Here is a 20,522-nt window from a genome sequence, read left to right on the forward strand (position 1 = left end):
TCACTGCTTGTGGGTGAGTGCTAGATATTTTCTTTTCTTTTACAAGCATTCATTTCCCTAGGGCTGGGCAGGGATCACAGGCTCTCACTTGCAGCTCCTGTGATTGAGCCAGGCAGGGATTGTGAGAGGTGTTGCCGGGGAGTAGACTGGATGGGAGGAGCACACCTATGACAGGAATGTGAAGAAGTAAGAGCCCGTCTCTCCCCTGGGGCTATGGAAATATTAACATGGATTCACTTCATATTGTTATCGGATGCTTGGCTGCTGGATGGTAACGCCCTGTAGCACAATGAGGTCCACATTTAACATACAAGTCAGAGACAAGTATTTTAGCTTTATCTGAATGTAAACTCTGTCATCTCTATCAGTCCCTCTTTGATGAAAGTCTTCTTATTTCTGCTGTTGCTTTGCAATATAAAAGACCCCATAAAGTACTGGTTTCTGTTGGTCTCTGTGTACTGTTTGAAGTACTGGTTTCTGTTGGTCTCTGTGTACTGTTTGAAGTACTGGTTTCTGTTGGTCTCTGTGTACTGTTTGAAGTACTGGTTTCTGTTGGTCTCTGTGTACTGTTTGAAGTACTGGTTTTTGTTGGTCTCTGTGTACTGTTTGAAGTACTGGTTTCTGTTGGTCTCTGTGTACTGTTTGAAGTCCTGGTTTCTGTTGGTCTCTGTGTACTGTTTGAAGTCCTGGTTTCTGTTGGTCTCTGTGTACTGTTTGAAGTACTGGTTTCTGTTGGTCTCTGTGTACTGTTTGAAGTACTGGTTTCTGTTGGTCTCTGTGTACTGTTTGAAGTACTGGTTTCTGTTGGTCTCTGTGTACTGTTTGAAGTACTGGTTTCTGTTGGTCTCTGTGTACTGTTTGAAGTACTGGTTTTTGTTGGTCTCTGTGTACTGTTTGAAGTACTGGTTTCTGTTGGTCTCTGTGTACTGTTTGAAGTCCTGGTTTCTGTTGGTCTCTGTGTACTGTTTGAAGTCCTGGTTTCTGTTGGTCTCTGTGTACTGTTTGAAGTACTGGTTTCTGTTGGTCTCTGTGTACTGTTTGAAGTACTGGTTTCTGTTGGTCTCTGTGTACTGTTTGAAGTACTGGTTTCTGTTGGTCTCTGTGTACTGTTTGAAGTACTGGTTTCTGTTGGTCTCTGTGTACTGTTTGAAGTACTGGTTTCTGTTGGTCTCTGTGTACTGTTTGAAGTCCTGGTTTCTGTTGGTCTCTGTGTACTGTTTGAAGTCCTGGTTTCTGTTGGTCTCTGTGTACTGTTTGAAGTACTGGTTTCTGTTGGTCTCTGTGTACTGTTTGAAGTCCTGGTTTCTGTTGGTCTCTGTGTACTGTTTGAAGTCCTGGTTTCTGTTGGTCTCTGTGTACTGTTTGAAGTCCTGGTTTCTGTTGGTCTCTGTGTACTGTTTGAAGTCCTGGTTTCTGTTGGTCTCTGTGTACTGTTTGAAGTCCTGGTTTCTGTTGGTCTCTGTGTACTGTTTGAAGTACTGGTTTCTGTTGGTCTCTGTGTACTGTTTGAAGTACTGGTTTCTGTTGGTCTCCGTGTACTGTTTGAAGTCCTGGTTTCTGTTGGTCTCCGTGTACTGTTTGAAGTCCTGGTTTCTGTTGGTCTCTGTGTACTGTTTGAAGTCCTGGTTTCTGTTGGTCTCTGTGTACTGTTTGAAGTCCTGGTTTCTGTTGGTCTCTGTGTACTGTTTGAAGTCCTGGTTTCTGTTGGTCTCTGTGTACTGTTTGAAGTCCTGGTTTCTGTTGGTCTCTGTGTACTGTTTGAAGTACTGGTTTCTGTTGGTCTCTGTGTACTGTTTGAAGTCCTGGTTTCTGTTGGTCTCTGTGTACTGTTTGAAGTCCTGGTTTCTGTTGGTCTCTGTGTACTGTTTGAAGTACTGGTTTCTGTTGGTCTCTGTGTACTGTTTGAAGTCCTGGTTTCTGTTGGTCTCTGTGTACTGTTTGAAGTCCTGGTTTCTGTTGGTCTCTGTGTACTGTTTGAAGTACTGGTTTCTGTTGGTCTCTGTGTACTGTTTGAAGTCCTGGTTTCTGTTGGTCTCTGTGTACTGTTTGAAGTCGGTTCTGTAATATAACACACAAGGCACAGGATCAGGGATTAGGAGCACGTTGGTTGAATAGCGAGGAAAGACGTGAAACAGAAGTGAATGTCAAACTTGCTGTTTTAGTTGCACAAAGCAATCCATCTGGTGTTCTAAATATTGAGGTAGGTCTCCTGTGATATACAATAGTGGTCGGTATGGGTTGTGTCACAAGCTCAGGAGTTAACGCTGCTACTGATTTTACCCACACTTGTCTGAAAATAAAAGATAACTAGACATAGATATCCATTCACAAGACTGATAGCTGGATTCAGTATGAGCAATATTTGCATAAGCACCCACCTTTGCATGCTAAACAAATCAGAGACACCAGATGACAGCAGAATGTATTGGCTCATGTTTCCTGTGCGTTTTTTTATAACATCAAGTAAATAAATACTACTACTAATACCACTACTACTACTACTACGAATAATAATAATTGTGAATTATTTGTCAGGTGTCTTTGAACTATATGTTTAAAGTTTCCCTCAGTTGTTTCTATGTGAAAGGAGAAGCATGACATGACATTTAAAACAATCACTAAACTTCCTACAATGCAGTCCTTTCTGGCTTTTCATGATGGGTTTAAAAATCTGGATGTTATTATTGACTCCCACCCCCAAAACTTTGCCCTTGCTTCCAGTTGTGGTGTCTAAAAGGTTGTGGAGGCAAGTAAAATACTGTAAGTAAGAATCATAAGAACATGAGAAAGTTTACAAACGAGAGGAGGCCATTCAGCCCATCTTGCTTGTTTGGTTGTTATAGCTTATTGATCCCAGAATCTCATCAAGCAGCTTCTTGAAGGATCCCAGGGTGTCAGCTTCAACAACATTACTGGGGAGTTGGTTCCAGACTCCCACAATTCTCTGTGTAAAAAAGTGCCTCCTATTTTCTGTTCTGAATGCCCCTTCCTTTATCTAATCTCCATTTGTGACCCCTGGTCCTTGTTTCTTTTTTTCAGGTCTAAAAAGTCCCTTGGGTCAACATTGTCGATGCCTTTTAGAATTTTGAATGCTTGAATCAGATCGCCGCGCAGCCTTCTTTGTTCAATACTGAATAGATTCAGTTATTTTAGCCTGTCTGCATATGACATGCCTTTTAAACCTGGGATAATTCTGGCAATTCGTCAGCATGCAAGACCGTTACAAAGGAAGTTGTGTTAGAAACCACTGGGATAGCGTGAGAAAGGCAGCTGGTCTCATTGAGTAGACCTCCACTCCATTCCTTGTTAATTATTTCCTTTGTTGTCACTGTGTGATGATGAGTGGTTTTGCACATATTATTATTATTATTATTATTATTATTATTATTATTATTATTATTATTATTATTATTATTATTATACCCCACCTCAAGGCTTTCCCATTGTTCTGGTTATTATGGATAAGCTATTGCCCTGTTGATTTCAAATGGGCTCCATTTACAAGAGTCACTGGTCGAGGTTTAAATTCCATGGATGCCACAAAGCTTGAGAAAGTCACATCCCCTTGATTGGAGTAACTTTGTGTTGGGGGCTTGTTTGGTGTAGGTGTTGTCTCAGTCAGGTACTGGTTTGTAGGTAAATAATATACTTCATGTTCACCTGGAGTTGGTTTTTGTGTTTTTTAGCTTTTAACTGTATTGCCTAAACTTAAACTTACATGATGATGACTTGTTCACATTTACACAAAGTGTCCAGGGTTGATGAATCAGAGAATAAATATTTTACAAAGAGTTATGAAAGGCACTTTTCAATTCATCTTTCGTAAGTGTAGTAATAGTGGGGAAAGATAATGAAAAAACAATGAATTGTATGATTGAATCTGTAAGATATATTTACAGTGAAGCTGTGTTTTCAAAAGTGGCCAGTTAATTACCAGAGCAGACGGGGACGGGGGTCTTGTGACGTTATGTACTGATGTGGCAGTGAATACAGTGAAGAGAGATCATTTCCAGAAGAGGCTGAGTCTGGCATGGATTGTATGAAGTCTGGTTTTTTTTGTAGTTAAACCATATGTGCAGTGATTGGAACTGTGCTTTGTAATGTCTTTAAGCAGTGGATTAAAATAACACCATGAGACCCTGTACATAACAGACCACAGTGCACTACAGTATACAGACCTTGAGACCCTGTACATAACAGACCACAGTGCACTGCAGTATACAGACCTTGAGACCCTGTACATAACAGACCACAGTGCACTACAGTATACAGATCTTGAGACCCTGTATATAACAGACCACAGTGCACTACAGTATACAGACCTTGAGACCCTGTACATAACAGACCACAGTGCACTACAGTATACAGATCTTGAGACCCTGTACATAACAGACCACAGTGCACTACAGTATGTACAGTCCTTCTGCCAGTGTATATATTATTTTCATATGTACAGCAGAGAGAAGGCAATTCCTCCAAAATGCAAACTATTACTTTCCGTATGCACCTCAGCTCGAATACAAACTACTAGCCTGCCTCACATAATAGGCAGATTCATTAAACATGCTCTATGTTAAAAGAAGGGGACATGGCTATTTGGAAGCCCAGGTCTCCCTGTCAGGGTTGCAGTAGTTGAATCCCAGCAAGGTTCAGTCTATCCTCAGGGTTGCAGTAGTTGAATCCCAGCAAGGTTCAGTCTATCCTCAGGGTTGCAGTAGTTGAATCCCAGCAAGGTTCAGTCTATCCTCAGGGTTGCAGTAGTTGAATCCCAGCAAGGTTCAGTCTATCCTCAGGGTTGCAGTAGTTGAATCCCAGCAAGGTTCAGTCTATCCTCAGGGTTGCAGTAGTTTAATCCCAGCAAGGTTCAGTCTATCCGGTGTGCTCTATTCCTGCACAATCCTATCCTGATAAATATCACATTTCAACAGGGTGAAATGTTATTGTTTCTGAAACTGACATTATTTAGAAGAACACTGCACATGTTTTGCGTTAAAAATGGAAAGTCATCAGTCACCTTGCATTAAAGTTACATTTTCGGTTGGAACATTGTAGTGGAAAATTGAATTGTTAAATTGAATACAGAAAACTGGCATAAAGGGTTCATTTCTTAGGAGCTCTCTTCTGTTAACTAGAAGTCTGTGGTGAGCTGTAAAAAGAAAATTCCACTGAAATCCCACAATTGTAGGAGGGAAAAAAGCAATCTGGGAATTTAAAAGCTAATTAAAAGCAGATTCATGTGTTCCGATTCAAAGAATCATGTTTCAAAGAATCAAGCGGAAGCAGAAGCACCTCCCCCATAAACAAACACAAGTATTTCCTCAAGAGTTAGCCTACAAATAAATAAATAAATAAATAAATGCACACACACACACACTCTCTGACACACACACGCACACACACACTGACACACACACACACACACACACACACACTGACACACACACACTGACTCACACACACACACACACACACACACACTGACACACACACACACTGACACACTGACACACACACACACACTGACTCACACACACGCACACACACACTGACACACACACACACACACTGACACACGCGCACGCACACACACACTGACACACTGACACACACACACACACACTGACTCACACACACACACACACACTGACTGACACACACTGACACACTGACACACACACACACACACACTGACTCACACACACACACACACACACACACACTGACTCACACACACACACTGACACACGCACACACGCACACACGCACACACACACACACTGACTCACACACACACACATACATACATATATACACACACACCCACACACACCCACATACATACATACACACACACATACAGTGCCTTGCGAAAGTATTCGGCCCCCTTGAACTTTGCGACCTTTTGCCACATTTCAGGCTTCAAACATAAAGATATGAAACTGTAATTTTTTGTGAAGAATCAACAACAAGTGGGACACAATCATGAAGTGGAACGAAATTTATTGGATATTTCAAACTTTTTTAACAAATAAAAAACTGAAAAATTGGGCGTGCAAAATTATTCAGCCCCTTTACTTTCAGTGCAGCAAACTCTCTCCAGAAGTTCAGTGAGGATCTCTGAATGATCCAATGTTGACCTAAATGACTAATGATGATAAATAGAATCCACCTGTGTGTAATCAAGTCTCCGTATAAATGCACCTGCACTGTGATAGTCTCAGAGGTCCGTTTAAAGCGCAGAGAGCATCATGAAGAACAAGGAACACACCAGGCAGGTCCGAGATACTGTTGTGGAGAAGTTTAAAGCCGGATTTGGATACAAAAAGATTTCCCAAGCTTTAAACATCCCAAGGAGCACTGTGCAAGCGATAATATTGAAATGGAAGGAGTATCAGACCACTGCAAATCTACCAAGACCTGGCCGTCCCTCTAAACTTTCAGCTCATACAAGGAGAAGACTGATCAGAGATGCAGCCAAGAGGCCCATGATCACTCTGGATGAACTGCAGAGATCTACAGCTGAGGTGGGAGACTCTGTCCATAGGACAACAATCAGTCGTATACTGCACAAATCTGGCCTTTATGGAAGAGTGGCAAGAAGAAAGCCATTTCTTAAAGATATCCATAAAAAGTGTCGTTTACAGTTTGCCACAAGCCACCTGGGAGACACACCAAACATGTGGAAGAAGGTGCTCTGGTCAGATGAAACCAAAATCGAACTTTTTGGCAACAATGCAAAACGTTATGTTTGGCGTAAAAGCAACACAGCTCATCACCCTGAACACACCATCCCCACTGTCAAACATGGTGGTGGCAGCATCATGGTTTGGGCCTGCTTTTCTTCAGCAGGGACAGGGAAGATGGTTAAAATTGATGGGAAGATGGATGGAGCCAAATACAGGACCATTGTGGAAGAAAACCTGATGGAGTCTGCAAAAGACCTGAGACTGGGACGGAGATTTGTCTTCCAACAAGACAATGATCCAAAACATAAAGCAAAATCTACAATGGAATGGTTCACAAATAAACATATCCAGGTGTTAGAATGGCCAAGTCAAAGTCCAGACCTGAATCCAATCGAGAATCTGTGGAAAGAACTGAAAACTGCTGTTCACAAATGCTCTCCATCCAACCTCACTGAGCTCGAGCTGTTTTGCAAGGAGGAATGGGCAAAAATGTCAGTCTCTCGATGTGCAAAACTGATAGAGACATACCTCCAGCGACTTACAGCTGTAATCACAGCAAAAGGTGGCGCTACAAAGTATTAACTTAAGGGGGCTGAATAATTTTGCACGCCCAATTTTTCAGTTTTTTATTTGTTAAAAAAGTTTGAAATATCCAATAAATTTCGTTCCACTTCATGATTGTGTCCCACTTGTTGATTTTTCACAAAAAATTACAGTTTCATATCTTTATGTTTGAAGCCTGAAATGTGGCAAAAGGTCGCAAAGTTCAAGGGGGCCGAATACTTTCGCAAGGCACTGTATACATACATACAGTGCCTTGCGAAAGTATTCGGCCCCCTTGAACTTTGCGACCTTTTGCCACATTTCAGGCTTCAAACATAAAGATATGAAACTGTAATTTTTTGTGAAGAATCAACAACAAGTGGGACACAATCATGAAGTGGAACAAAATTTATTGGATATTTCAAACTTTTTTAACAAATAAAAAACTGAAAAATTGGGCGTGCAAAATTATTCAGCCCCCTTAAGTTAATACTTTGTAGCGCCACCTTTTGCTGCGATTACAGCTGTAAGTCGCTTGGGGTATGTCTCTATCAGTTTTGCACATCGAGAGACTGAAATTTTTGCCCATTCCTCCTTGCAAAACAGCTCGAGCTCAGTGAGGTTGGATGGAGAGCATTTGTGAACAGCAGTTTTCAGTTCTTTCCACAGATTCTCGATTGGATTCAGGTCTGGACTTTGACTTGGCCATTCTAACACCTGGATATGTTTATTTGTGAACCATTCCATTGTAGATTTTGCTTTATGTTTTGGATCATTGTCTTGTTGGAAGACAAATCTCCGTCCCAGTCTCAGGTCTTTTGCAGACTCCATCAGGTTTTCTTCCAGAATGGTCCTGTATTTGGCTCCATCCATCTTCCCATCAATTTTAACCATCTTCCCTGTCCCTGCTGAAGAAAAGCAGGCCCAAACCATGATGCTGCCACCACCATGTTTGACAGTGGGGATGGTGTGTTCAGGGTGATGAGCTGTGTTGCTTTTACGCCAAACATAACGTTTTGCATTGTTGCCAAAAAGTTCGATTTTGGTTTCATCTGACCAGAGCACCTTCTTCCACATGTTTGGTGTGTCTCCCAGGTGGCTTGTGGCAAACTGTAAACGACACTTTTTATGGATATCTTTAAGAAATGGCTTTCTTCTTGCCACTCTTCCATAAAGGCCAGATTTGTGCAGTATACGACTGATTGTTGTCCTATGGACAGAGTCTCCCACCTCAGCTGTAGATCTCTGCAGTTCATCCAGAGTGATCATGGGCCTCTTGGCTGCATCTCTGATCAGTCTTCTCCTTGTATGAGCTGAAAGTTTAGAGGGACGGCCAGGTCTTGGTAGATTTGCAGTGGTCTGATACTCCTTCCATTTCAATATTATCGCTTGCACAGTGCTCCTTGGGATGTTTAAAGCTTGGGAAATCTTTTTGTATCCAAATCCGGCTTTAAACTTCTCCACAACAGTATCTCGGACCTGCCTGGTGTGTTCCTTGTTCTTCATGATGCTCTCTGCGCTTTAAACGGACCTCTGAGACTATCACAGTGCAGGTGCATTTATACGGAGACTTGATTACACACAGGTGGATTCTATTTATCATCATTAGTCATTTAGGTCAACATTGGATCATTCAGAGATCCTCACTGAACTTCTGGAGAGAGTTTGCTGCACTGAAAGTAAAGGGGCTGAATAATTTTGCACGCCCAATTTTTCAGTTTTTTATTTGTTAAAAAAGTTTGAAATATCCAATAAATTTCGTTCCACTTCATGATTGTGTCCCACTTGTTGTTGATTCTTCACAAAAAATTACAGTTTCATATCTTTATGTTTGAAGCCTGAAATGTGGCAAAAGGTCGCAAAGTTCAAGGGGGCCGAATACTTTCGCAAGGCACTGTATATACACACACACACACACACACACACACACACACACACATACATATACACACACACACACAAAGTTTTCCATCACCCTATAGAATTAACACATTTTTCTTCATAAAGTCGAATGGAAACTGCTTCATAATATTATGTTAACATATTGAATTACATACCACTTGGTAGTTTTCTATATACTTAATGATATACTGCCAAAAACTGGAAAATGTGACATTTCGAAATCTAACATGAAATTCTGTACTACTATTATGGCTTCCTTCCGGTAGACTTTTTTTGCAATATCATTGTGTAGTTTCTTTGATTACATGATGTTAAATAAAAGATCGAAATTTGTTTTTTTTTGGTTATTATTTTTTTTTTATTATTTTGTCTCAGTCCTAAAATTCTAGGTGATGCAAACCTTGTGGCGAGAGCTGCAGAGATATTTACCTTTTATGTAAACGTTATAAATCTTGTATTTTATGTAGTTTTCTCTTGCCTATGGCAACATCTATTACACGACGGGTCTGCTTTGCTAAGCTGCTTCACATAGTTCTGTTTAAATTCTGCGGTAAAGATGTCATAGATGGAGATGTTTGCATTGAAGTTAGGAAACACTCTGATTCACACACAGGTGTAAGGGTGAGCTAGATGTGATACACAGAGGGGTGGCAGAAATACTTTAGAGCAGCAAGCAAGTGGCTTTGAATCCTGAGTCTATCTGTGACCTTCCAGACGTTTTAGATGAGAACTATTGCATTGCAATATTATTATTAATTATTTATTTTTATTATTTATTTATTTTTTTATTTATTTCTTAGCAGATGCCCTTACCCGGGGCGACTTACAGTTGTATACAAAAAATACATATCAAGAATTACAGTACAATTAAGAGCAAGATACAAAATACAATGACTTCAGTCCTAATAAGAGCAAATACAAAACACAGTACAATTTGATATCAGGGCAGTTCAAGAGCAGATAACAGTGTTGATAGTTACATCAGGGTTAGATACGAGTGCAAGTGAAATACAAGATACTACAGGATTAAACACAGTAAAATAGGGAGCAGATAAGTGCAAGTTAAAGTGCATTAAAGGCAGAGTGATATATTGTCCAGAAGGGAAGAGTTGAGTTTTACAGGTCTGTCTTGAGGAGGCGCCGGTAGGTGGTCAGGGACTGGGCAGTCCTGACATCTGTAGGAAGGTCGTTCCACCACTGCGGGGCGAGGATGGAGAAGGAGCGGGCCATGGAGGCAGGGGAGCGTAGAGGAGGTAGAGCCAGTCTTCTAGTGCAGGTGGAGCGGAGAGGTCGGGTGGGGGTGTAGGGAGAGATGAGGGTCTGGAGGTAGCTGGTCAAGGCATCTGTAGGCTAGTACAAGAGTCTTGAACTGGATGTGAGCGGTGATCGGGAGCCAGTGGAGTGAGCGGAGCAGTGGAATACAGCACCGTGAATTAACTTAATAAAGCAAAAAGGCTCCTTAGTTGACATGAAGTAGTTATACTGTTAGAGACCTCCAATGAGCAAAATTCATGCAATGGTTTGATTGTCAATGTGTCTGCTGAGTACAGTAGTTATCAGGACTTTCAATGGCATTCGCTGATATGTGATCCCCTGCTTACATTTCTGCAGTCCTTTGTTACTACAGACTAAGGCAGTTTGCAGAGAGATCCTGAAACTGCACTGTGTGTCCTGTTATCTATCATGCATTCAGATTAATGTGTCCATTTTAAAATCCTCTCCTGCATAAAGAAACCAGATCCGTAGGGCTCTGTCACAATGCCAGACAACTCGATATGAAACGATAGTGGGGGAAGGGGGCAGTGATAGACATGTACAGAAAGGTATGTGCGTGGGTTGAGAGATTCCGCTCTTTCGCAAGATTGCCCTTGGTGTGAAATTGAAAGGGAGCCGACCAGAGAGATGATAGGATGGGAGAGACTCCGGCAGCCCACCTGATCTGCCACATGACGGTCAGGAGCACTCGTGCGTGTGAGCTTCGAAATGAATGTGTTCATGTTTTTACATTGAAATGAATGTGTTCATGTTTTTACATTGAAATGAATGTGTTCATGTTTTTACATTGAAATGAATGTGTTCATGTTTTTATGCTGCTGGCAGCACAGGTCCAGGTTGAGGTGTCCCCCCAGGACAGAGGTTTGAATATCTTAAAGAAGAGCAGTGGTGTCTATAAGGGCACGCACATGTTCAACTGGTGACACTGAGAACAAGCTAAAAGATCGACACTATTTCCTTGTTCATTGTTTAGTCGTAATACTGCACAAAAGGACAGTAGCTTCTTTTTTGTTGTTGTTTTTACAACCAATTCTGCCTGGACCCCCTTGTAAAAGAGACGTGTATCTCAAAGGTTCTGTCCTGGTTAAATAAACATATTTGAATTGTTTTTTGTGTCACTGTTTGAGCGCTCAATAGAGTTTGTTATTTGAACCAATATTAAACCTGATTGCTCTGTTTGGACACGCTTGTTAAGAAGTATGTTGTGTTTTCAGGCGTTCTGTGTTTGTTCTTGCTGGTAGCTGTTCCTCTGCAGAGACTAAGGAGCCCATTCTCATTCCTGAAGCAGCATCCTCCCCCTACCACCGAGGTGCAACTAGCCACTCTCAGATACCTTGGTCTTTAGCAGTGGGGTATAGAAGAGGCAAAAGATTAGAGCCCAGTATACCTGGGTTCAAATTCCCCTGGAACCCTGGCGCATAACGTAACCCTGGACAGAGAGAGAGAGGACTGTATTCACATTGGAATAGAGTATGGCACCTTACTTATTTCTGTAGTTAGTCCCATGATTAGGGAGGGTCAGGTGTATAAAACCTGCATCTGTGTTTAAGGTGGACACACGCCTACACATAGCCAGACCAGACTGGACTTTGTTCTGTCCCTCCCTCTCATAGATATTCTCGCCTGTGTAACTAAATAATGATTCATTTGGGCCTTGCTCGAAGTTACTGAGAAAAGAATGAAAATGGTGCGAGAGAATTGGGGCCATATTACAAAAGCATCCTCAGTGACATTCGCATCTTATCTTCATTTGTTCTGTAATACAGCCCCTGGCTGACAGCTGTTTTGTTCTGAGATTACTTCAAGCTCAAACAGACAGTTGCATAAGCAGAATTCCAAAAATAGTTTACTTTTTTTTTTTTTTTTTAAAGATTCTTTCTTAATTAGGGTGCAACAAGGGTGAGATAGTTTGCCAGGAATGACTCCCTGTGACAGCTTTACCTGTTCAAGTTTGTTCTGTGAGGAAAATGTATTGATCTCCTCCGAGGGCGGAATACGAAATCCTGGTTCTGCCTGGTTTATAGAACATAAGAACATAAGAAAGGTTACAAATGAGAGGAGGCTATTCGGCCCATCTTGCTCGTTTGGTTGTTGGTAGCTTATTGATCCCAGAATCTCATCAAGCAGCTTCTTGAAGGATCCCAGGGTGTCAGCTTCAACAACATTATCGGGGAGTTGGTTCCAGACTCCCACTATTCTCTGTGTAAAAAAGTGCCTCCTATTTTCTGTTCTGAATGCCCCTTTATCTAATCTCCACGTGACCTCTGGTCCTTGTTTTTTTTTTTTCCAGGCCGAAAAAGCCCCCCAGGTCGACATTGCCAATACCTTCTAGAATTCTGAATGCTTGAATAAAATCTCCGTGTCGTCTTCTTTGTTCAAGACTGAATAGATTAAATTCTTTTAGCCTGTCTGCATACGACATGCCTTTTAAACCCGGGATAATTCTGGTTGCTCTTCTTTGCACTCTTTCTAGAGCAGCAATATCCTTTTTGTAATGAGGTGACTAGAAGTGAACACAATATTCTAGGTGAGGTCTTACTAATGCATTGTAAAGTTTTAACATTACTTCCCTTGATTTAAATTCAACACTTTTCACAATATATCTGAGCATTTTCTTGGACTTTTTTGTAGCTTCCCCACATTGTCTAGGTGAAGACATTTCTGAGTCAACATAAACTCCTAGGACTTTTTCATAGTTCCCTTCTTCAATTTTAGTATCTCCCATATGATATTTATAATGCACATTTTTATTGTCTGCGTGCAGTACCTTACACTTTTCTCTATTAAATGTCATTTGCCATGTGTCTGCCCAATTCTGAATGCTGTCTTGATCATTTTGAATGACCTTTGCTGCTGCAACAGTGTTTGCCACTCCTCCTATTTTTGTGTTGTCTGCAAATTTAACAAGTTTGCTTACTATACCAGAAACTAAATCATTAATGTAGATTAGGAAGAGCAAAGGACCTAATACTGATCCCTGTGGTACTCCACTGGTTACCTCACTCCATTTTGAGGTGGAGAGGGGAGTATTTCTGCCTGCTGGTTCCCAGATGATGGCACAAAGTCTTGTTGATGAAATTTTATTTTACTATAGACAATGTGTTTGGAATGTACCTTTCTACAATACCATTAAAAAAAGGAGTGGTGTCATTGAAGCTTGTTACTGAGCCACTGTGAAAGCTGTCACATGCAGCCTGCTACAAAAGCAGCTTGTGAACGTTCTGTTGTGTTGGTGTAACGGAATAGGGAAACACTTGCCGATAAACCAGGGCATTTATAAAAATCACAATAAAATGAACCATTTGGGCTGCCGAGGGCACACAGCAAGTCAGTTACTGGGCTGAGAACTCCGCTTGGGATTACCTGTCTGACGGAATTACCTCAGTGAAGAATAAACCCCTGGAATGAGTCTGTACAAGTTTTATGACACGTTAATGATTAATAGTAAGAATTTAAATTATACACCAGGTTTTTTTTCCTGACCAATAAATCCCCAGTAATTTAGTCAGACCCCTCCAAAGGTTATGTGGATACTGCACCTTCAGGCAGGTTCTCTGGTAACATAGCACTTTGTGTTTGCTGCTGCCACACCTTGCTTGCTTGCTCACTCACTCACTCCACACCTATGTGACAAATCGAGGGAGGAGTCATAGAGAACAAGGATGTGTTCCATTGCAGCAAAGAAGGCTGTCCAATAGTGTGTAGCTCGCAGGCACAGAACATTTAACAGAGAAGGAAGAAAGGGCAGAGCTTAGAAGACTGAGCACGAGAGAGAGAAACGATAGGTTAAGAGTGAACTGAAGCCTAGAGTCATATACACCCACACAAGGGCATTCACTATCCCATGTTTTCAGTAGCTGGAAGATATTGGGATAGCAACAGCTCCCAGTTTCTGGTCTGCTAAGCTAACTACTGTAGATTTAAAAAATATATAGTTTTGGCTACTGTAGAATTGTTTTTTTTTAAGAACAGAAGATGTCTGCATATGATCGTTCTAGAAATCGCTCCACGGATAATCTGGGCAGAGAGAGAATTGCCTCGGAAGAGGCTTATTTCCAGGGGATGCTGAAATCCACAGATGCGAGGAAAGGTACCAGTATTTTGTGGTTCTTTGGTTCTGGAGGTGGAGCTAGGGTTAGAGGGAGGTGCAGTCTCAGCGAAGGCTCTGCAGGCACTGGGCAGTGTGGTAAGGGGCACATTCCTTCTGGATTTGTAACATACTGTCTGCGGGGCTTTGTTTTAAACAGTAACTATGCTTTTCTTTGCAAGCTTAGAAGTGCTTTAGTGAAATTCAGCATGTTTTTGTGTCTCGTCACACTTCCATGACACCTGAGCCTGTATGTAAAAAACTCCCTGGGGTGATGTATTCAGGCTTGAGCATGAGCACAAAAACAAGCAAGCAACATGAATGCACCGGGGATTGTGGTGCTGATAAAACCCAGACGTTCACTCAGTATAACCTCGTGGATATGTTTAGATCTTTCTAAGAAAATGAAGCTGACTCATAAATTCAGTACGAGCATCCGTTCTGTTGAGACATTACACAGCTGGTCACTGTGTTTTGGTGAAGAAACAGTGTGAAGAAGTAGAAGTCAGATTTACCAAGCATGACCACTGACTTACTGTGTGGCACTTCGTTGGTTAGGCACACATCCGTATTCGTTACTGAGTTTTTATCATAAAGCGCCGTGGGATGCTCCACATCAAGAGCGCTCTGTAAAAGCAAACTGTGTTGTATTGTATTGAATTGTATTGAATTGTAGCCGTCAAACCAAGGGGAGAAGTAGCAGAAGGAACCCTAGTGCAAACAAGAGCCCTGATTGAATGTAAGGGGTTAATAATAATATCAAATGTCAAGACTGGTTGATTAAAGGTCTTACTCATGAAAATTTTAAGGTTTGGAGTCTCTTATCCACTCTCTTGGAGGCATCTATGTACCACAGAACTGAAGTCTAAATGCAATGTATCAAATTACATAAATGCAGCTTGTGTTCTCATCCAAAGAAAAATTAATTTGGTACTTTATGGGTTAATGCGGAATGGTCCTTATTATTCCAAGGCTATCCTCCCAAATGCATAGCGACTATACTTTTACCTTGGCCTGTAGCCCAAGTTTAAGGGCTTTTAAAAAGTGCCTTTCTTTTGAAGTGCTACTGTGAGAAACAGAGCCAGTAAATGTTACATCCCTGCTGGGGGAGATATGGGGGGAGTGGCCCACAACAGAGGCCGTCAAGCAGCTTTAATGAAGCTGTGTGAGGGGAAGCATGTGGCTCATTTACGTGTGCGGGTCTAGGGGGTAAATCTTGGCACGTGAGCAGTTAAGTAGTTAAAATTTCTATTTCAGAAAACCTTATGTATGTGTCAGCCTGATTTGACTGAAACACAACCAGTAAACTGTTTCATACAAAAAAAGTGCTGTAGATGATTCTGTGCTGAGCCTATTTCAGAATCCAGCACGGGTCTCACAGGCTGTCTAAACAAACAGAGGATTCATGGCACATCCCATTCTAGGGGTCTTTCATTTTTGTTGATGGTTTCTTAAGTTACACCAAGCTTGTTCTGGACAGAGTTGAGGGAAGTGATTTTAGATTTGCCTTGATTCAGTATGTTGCCTTTTTTGTTATGCATTGGGGTTAATTATTTCAGGGATGGAAATAAGACTTCTACCGCAGAGCAGTATCACCCATTCCAGGTTTTACTACGAGCTTGATCAGCTACAGTATGTGGGTAACAAGCGCAGGCATGTCTTACTAAACTCATAGTAAAACTGGGAATGGATCAAACCGCTATGCAATGGGAGTCTTATTTCCATCCCTATATTTTATGCTATTTGAAGATATAACTATATTGTTGGGGTTATTGCTGATCCAGTCTGACACACCCAGCTCTGGATACGGTGGTACCAGGACACTAGCCAGGGGGAGGGGGTTATTGCTGATCCAGTATAACACACCCAGCTCTGGATACTGTGGTTCTGGTGGAGCCATTCATCTATAATCCAGGCCCTCACAGAGAGCCTTCCATTCTGTAGTATATAAAAGATGCGTCTCCCTGTTAAAACTTGGTTTCAGTCAAGACAGGCAAGACAGAACGCCTGCCAGGCTCCTTTGTCAGAGGGCTGACAGTATTGTACAGTAGGGTGCTTGGTTGAAATCGCCCAGGAGGTTCATTTAAAAGCTCCTTCATTCATAAAAGTTGTTTCTTGACAGTTCTGTAACAAACAGTTTGCATTGTACTGGGCCCTATTTATCTACTAAATCATCTATCTGTTTGTAGCTGTGTGGTGACTTGCATATCTTGGATTACATATAAATACAAACATTGATGAGTGATAATACAAAGTGGCAGATGAGCAGGTGAAACCGATGCTATGTAATTGGGTGTATGCAGCAGCACTGCCAGCCCGAGTAAGTGGTTATCTGTTGAAGTGATTCAGCTCGTTTCTACAGACTCTGTCCTGTTTGTCATATCCACCCCCACACTGACTCGTGTCTCCAGGATTTCTTCACCACACCTTTGCAAGAGACAGCGTGTGGTGGGCACCGGTGTGCCTGGACTCCCTGCAGCAGGATGCCTGATCTGTGAGGTGCTGGCTGTGGCTAGTCATTTCCTGTGCCTGTGGTGGAGGGAGGCTCAGGTGTGTGAACTGCACCCTTTTCCACTTCTCGCTTGTTTGATTTCACTGCCGAGACAGGAGGTGGACAGTATGTTCTGTTATGAAAGATATGTGCCGTGTGACTCGGCAGCTGCTCATGCTTGGTTTGGATGTAACCTGGACCCTAGTTGACTCGTTCTGTGTCTGTATCTCACTACCATTTTGTGAAGCCTGATGCTTTATTAATAGAGCGAGGCCTGTTCCAAAGCCCTGCTTACTTTAACTGCTCCTTCATTATTGTCTCTTGCAGATGAACGAGACAGAGTGCAGAAGAAGACTTTCACGAAATGGGTGAACAAGCACCTGATGAAGGTAAGAGCCCTCTCTGCAGTGCAGCAGTCTCTTCTGCCATCATACACACAGGATGTGACTCTGTGCAGTGCAGCAGTCCCTTCTGCCATCATCCACACAGTATGTGACTCTGTGCAGTACAGCAGTCCCTTCTGCCATCATCCACACAGTATGTGACTCTCTGTGCAGTGCAGCAGCCCCTTCTGCCATCATACACACAGGATGTGACTCTGTGCAGTGCAGCAGCCCCTTCTGCCATCATACACACAGGATGTGACTCTGTGCAGTGCAGCAGCCCCTTCTGCCATCATACACACAGTATGTGACTCTCTGTGCAGTGCAGCAGCCCCTTCTGCCATCATACACACAGTATGTGACTCTGTGCAGTGCAGCAGCCCCTTCTGCCATCATCCACACAGTATGTGACTCTCTGTGCAGTGCAGCAGCCCCTTCTGCCATCATCCACACAGTATGTGACTCTGTGCAGTGCAGCAGCCCCTTCTGCCATCATACACACAGTATGTGACTCTGTGCAGTGCAGCAGCCCCTTCTGCCATCATACACACAGTATGTGACTCTCTGTGCAGTGCAGCAGCCCCTTCTGCCATCATCCACACAGTATGTGACTCTGTGCAGTGCAGCAGCCCCTTCTGCCATCATACACACAGTATGTGACTCTCTGTGCAGTGCAGCAGCCCCTTCTGCCATCATAGACACAGGATGTGACTGTCTGTGCAGTGCAGCAGTCCCTTCTGCCATCATACACACAGTATGTGACTCTCTGTGCAGTGCAGCAGCCCCTTCTGCCATCATCCACACAGTATGTGACTCTGTGCAGTGCAGCAGCCCCTTCTGCCATCATACACACAGTATGTGACTCTCTGTGCAGTGCAGCAGCCCCTTCTGCCATCATAGACACAGGATGTGACTGTCTGTGCAGTGCAGCAGCCCCTTCTGCCATCATACACACAGGATGTGACTCTCTGTGCAGACATGGTGTGCTGTGATGATTGCATATAGGGCTGCATTTCTTGAGGAAGGGGGCACTATCACAACAGAGAAGCTGAACCCTTTTAAGCTTGAGAATGGACTTCAGGAGAGGTCTTGGAGATTGTCAGCAGTTCTGGTTCCTTAAGTCTATAGTGATGGTAAAACCAGATCTCCATAATGACTCACTTTCCTAATCATTCTAGTTTCTCGCATATGTGTTGGTTCTTAGGGTAGACACAGTCATAATCCACACCTGACCACTGTGTTTCACATCAGGAGTGGGAACTGCCGTTTTGGAGTGCTGTTCCATTTCAGCAGGGATGAAAGTAAGAATCCCTTTGCATAGCAGTTTCACCCATTCCAGGTTTTACTACCAGCTTGATTAGCCACAGTGTGTATGACTAACAAGTTCAGGTGAGTTTTATTAAACTCCCAGTAAAACCAGCAATGGAACAAACTGCAATGCAATGGGGGTCTTATATTGCATCCCTTCATTACAGGTTTAATTAATGAAATAAGTAAACGATTATATTGTAAACGATGATGTTTTTAGGATCTGGCCAGGGGTTAATTGGCTGGAAGGTCTTGCATTGCCTAGCCCCATTTCACACTATATACCTTCCAGTTGTGTTGAAAACAAGCATGCACACATATTAGACATTAGGGGTTGCAGTAGCATTTTTTTTTTTTTTTTCACTGTAAACATGGTTGCTGTTTATTTTGCCTGTTTTATGCTGGCACTGCACACTGATTCATTACAGTAATTACGGTATTAGTTACCTTAGATTGAAGTATTAGTTAATCTCGCCACTTACAGAAGCTGTATGTACTGTAATTTATAAAACACCTTGTCAGGAGCTTCATCACCACAGACTTGTAAGCTACAATAATACTGGTCAAGTTCACAGCATTCCAGGGCTTATCATGACAGTCTTACTGAAGAAACAGCATTGTAAGTAAAGGAATGTTAACATTGTAATGAGTAAGAAAGCAGAGAATGTGGAAATGAATACCGGCAAGTATTATTATTATTATTATTATTATTATTATTATTATTATTATTATTATTATTATTATTATATGCTCAGCGCTTTCCATTGTTCTCATTTTACACACATCTCAGTCAAGGGAGGGAATTCACACTGGAAATGAAATGTTCTGCCAAAAAGCAAATGTAGCACGTCTGTGCCACCGATTCACCAGCCCTTTTACAGGATGAATGATACGTGTGATCTGGTATTGCTGAACTGCACAGTAAGGGAGACTCCTGAGAATGAAATGACTCCCTCTTCTATTAGCTCTCTGGTGTTTGCTATCATATTCTGTATTAAGAAAGAAAATCATGTTTAAACGAAGCTCCCTGTTTGCCATTGGTATTAATAATGGATATTACATTGGCTTTGGAATTCCACACCATATTGACTGTAAAGTTAGAACATTTACTGAACAAAACTATTATTAAATAGTTAAATTAATCAAACTGTTATATCCTGATGAAAACTATTATTATAGTTAAATTAATAAAACTATTATATACTGAAGAAAACTATTATTAAATAGTTAAATTATTCATACGTTTTATTAAAGGCCCGTTTTTGGGTGGCTGATCACGATCATCTCCAAAATAGGTAAACTGTGCAATCAATCAATCAATCAATCAATCTTTATTTTATATAGCGCCTTTCATAGTGGATCACCATCACAAAGCACTTTACAAGATAGTGAGGAACAATGCATAATACATTAATGTGGTAGTGTCCTGGCATACTTGCCTCAGGCGGCCGAGGAGAACACACAAGAGAAGAGAGATTGACGTTGTTACGCCGACACAGGCGCACGGGAATTAATCAATAAACACAAACAAAAAGTAAACAATAATGCCATGTGACGCTACCAGCAATGGTGGCGCACAGAGGACGATACATGACTGTGCAAACACTCAAAACAAAACAATATGACAAACTATAAATCAAAGGTGCCGTGAAAACGCAGGCCTTGCAGCAGCCCCGATCACAGTGATCTCTGTTTTATACTGACGCTCCGCTGAGACGCGCCCACCTGCCTGCTGGAACAGCTCATTGCTTTCAGCTGCTGCTCCACACAGACAGGTAATCATCCCCAGCGGAGCGCCACAGCAGTTAAACAATTAATTAAATCAATTTACAACAAATAACGAAAAA

General features: G+C 42.0%; 1 protein-coding gene across 7 annotated transcripts in view; it reads left to right on the forward strand.

Annotated features, from left to right (window-relative positions):
- Positions 1-20,522, forward strand: part of LOC117435816 (plectin-like) — a 168,707-nt gene that overhangs the window by 78,024 nt on the left and 70,161 nt on the right. For 6 of the 7 annotated variants that reach the window (XM_059010023.1, XM_059009982.1, XM_059009977.1 and 3 more), the window contains one exon: positions 17,312-17,373. In XM_059010023.1, the coding sequence (XP_058866006.1) occupies positions 17,312-17,373 (62 nt within the window). Of the gene's footprint in view, positions 1-14,144; positions 14,497-17,311; positions 17,374-20,522 lie in introns of those variants that run through there. The other variant, XM_059009991.1, reaches the window with a different exon arrangement.

Source organism: Acipenser ruthenus, chromosome 3 (genome assembly GCF_902713425.1).
Source record: "Acipenser ruthenus chromosome 3, fAciRut3.2 maternal haplotype, whole genome shotgun sequence".
Lineage (NCBI taxonomy): Eukaryota > Metazoa > Chordata > Actinopteri > Acipenseriformes > Acipenseridae > Acipenser > Acipenser ruthenus.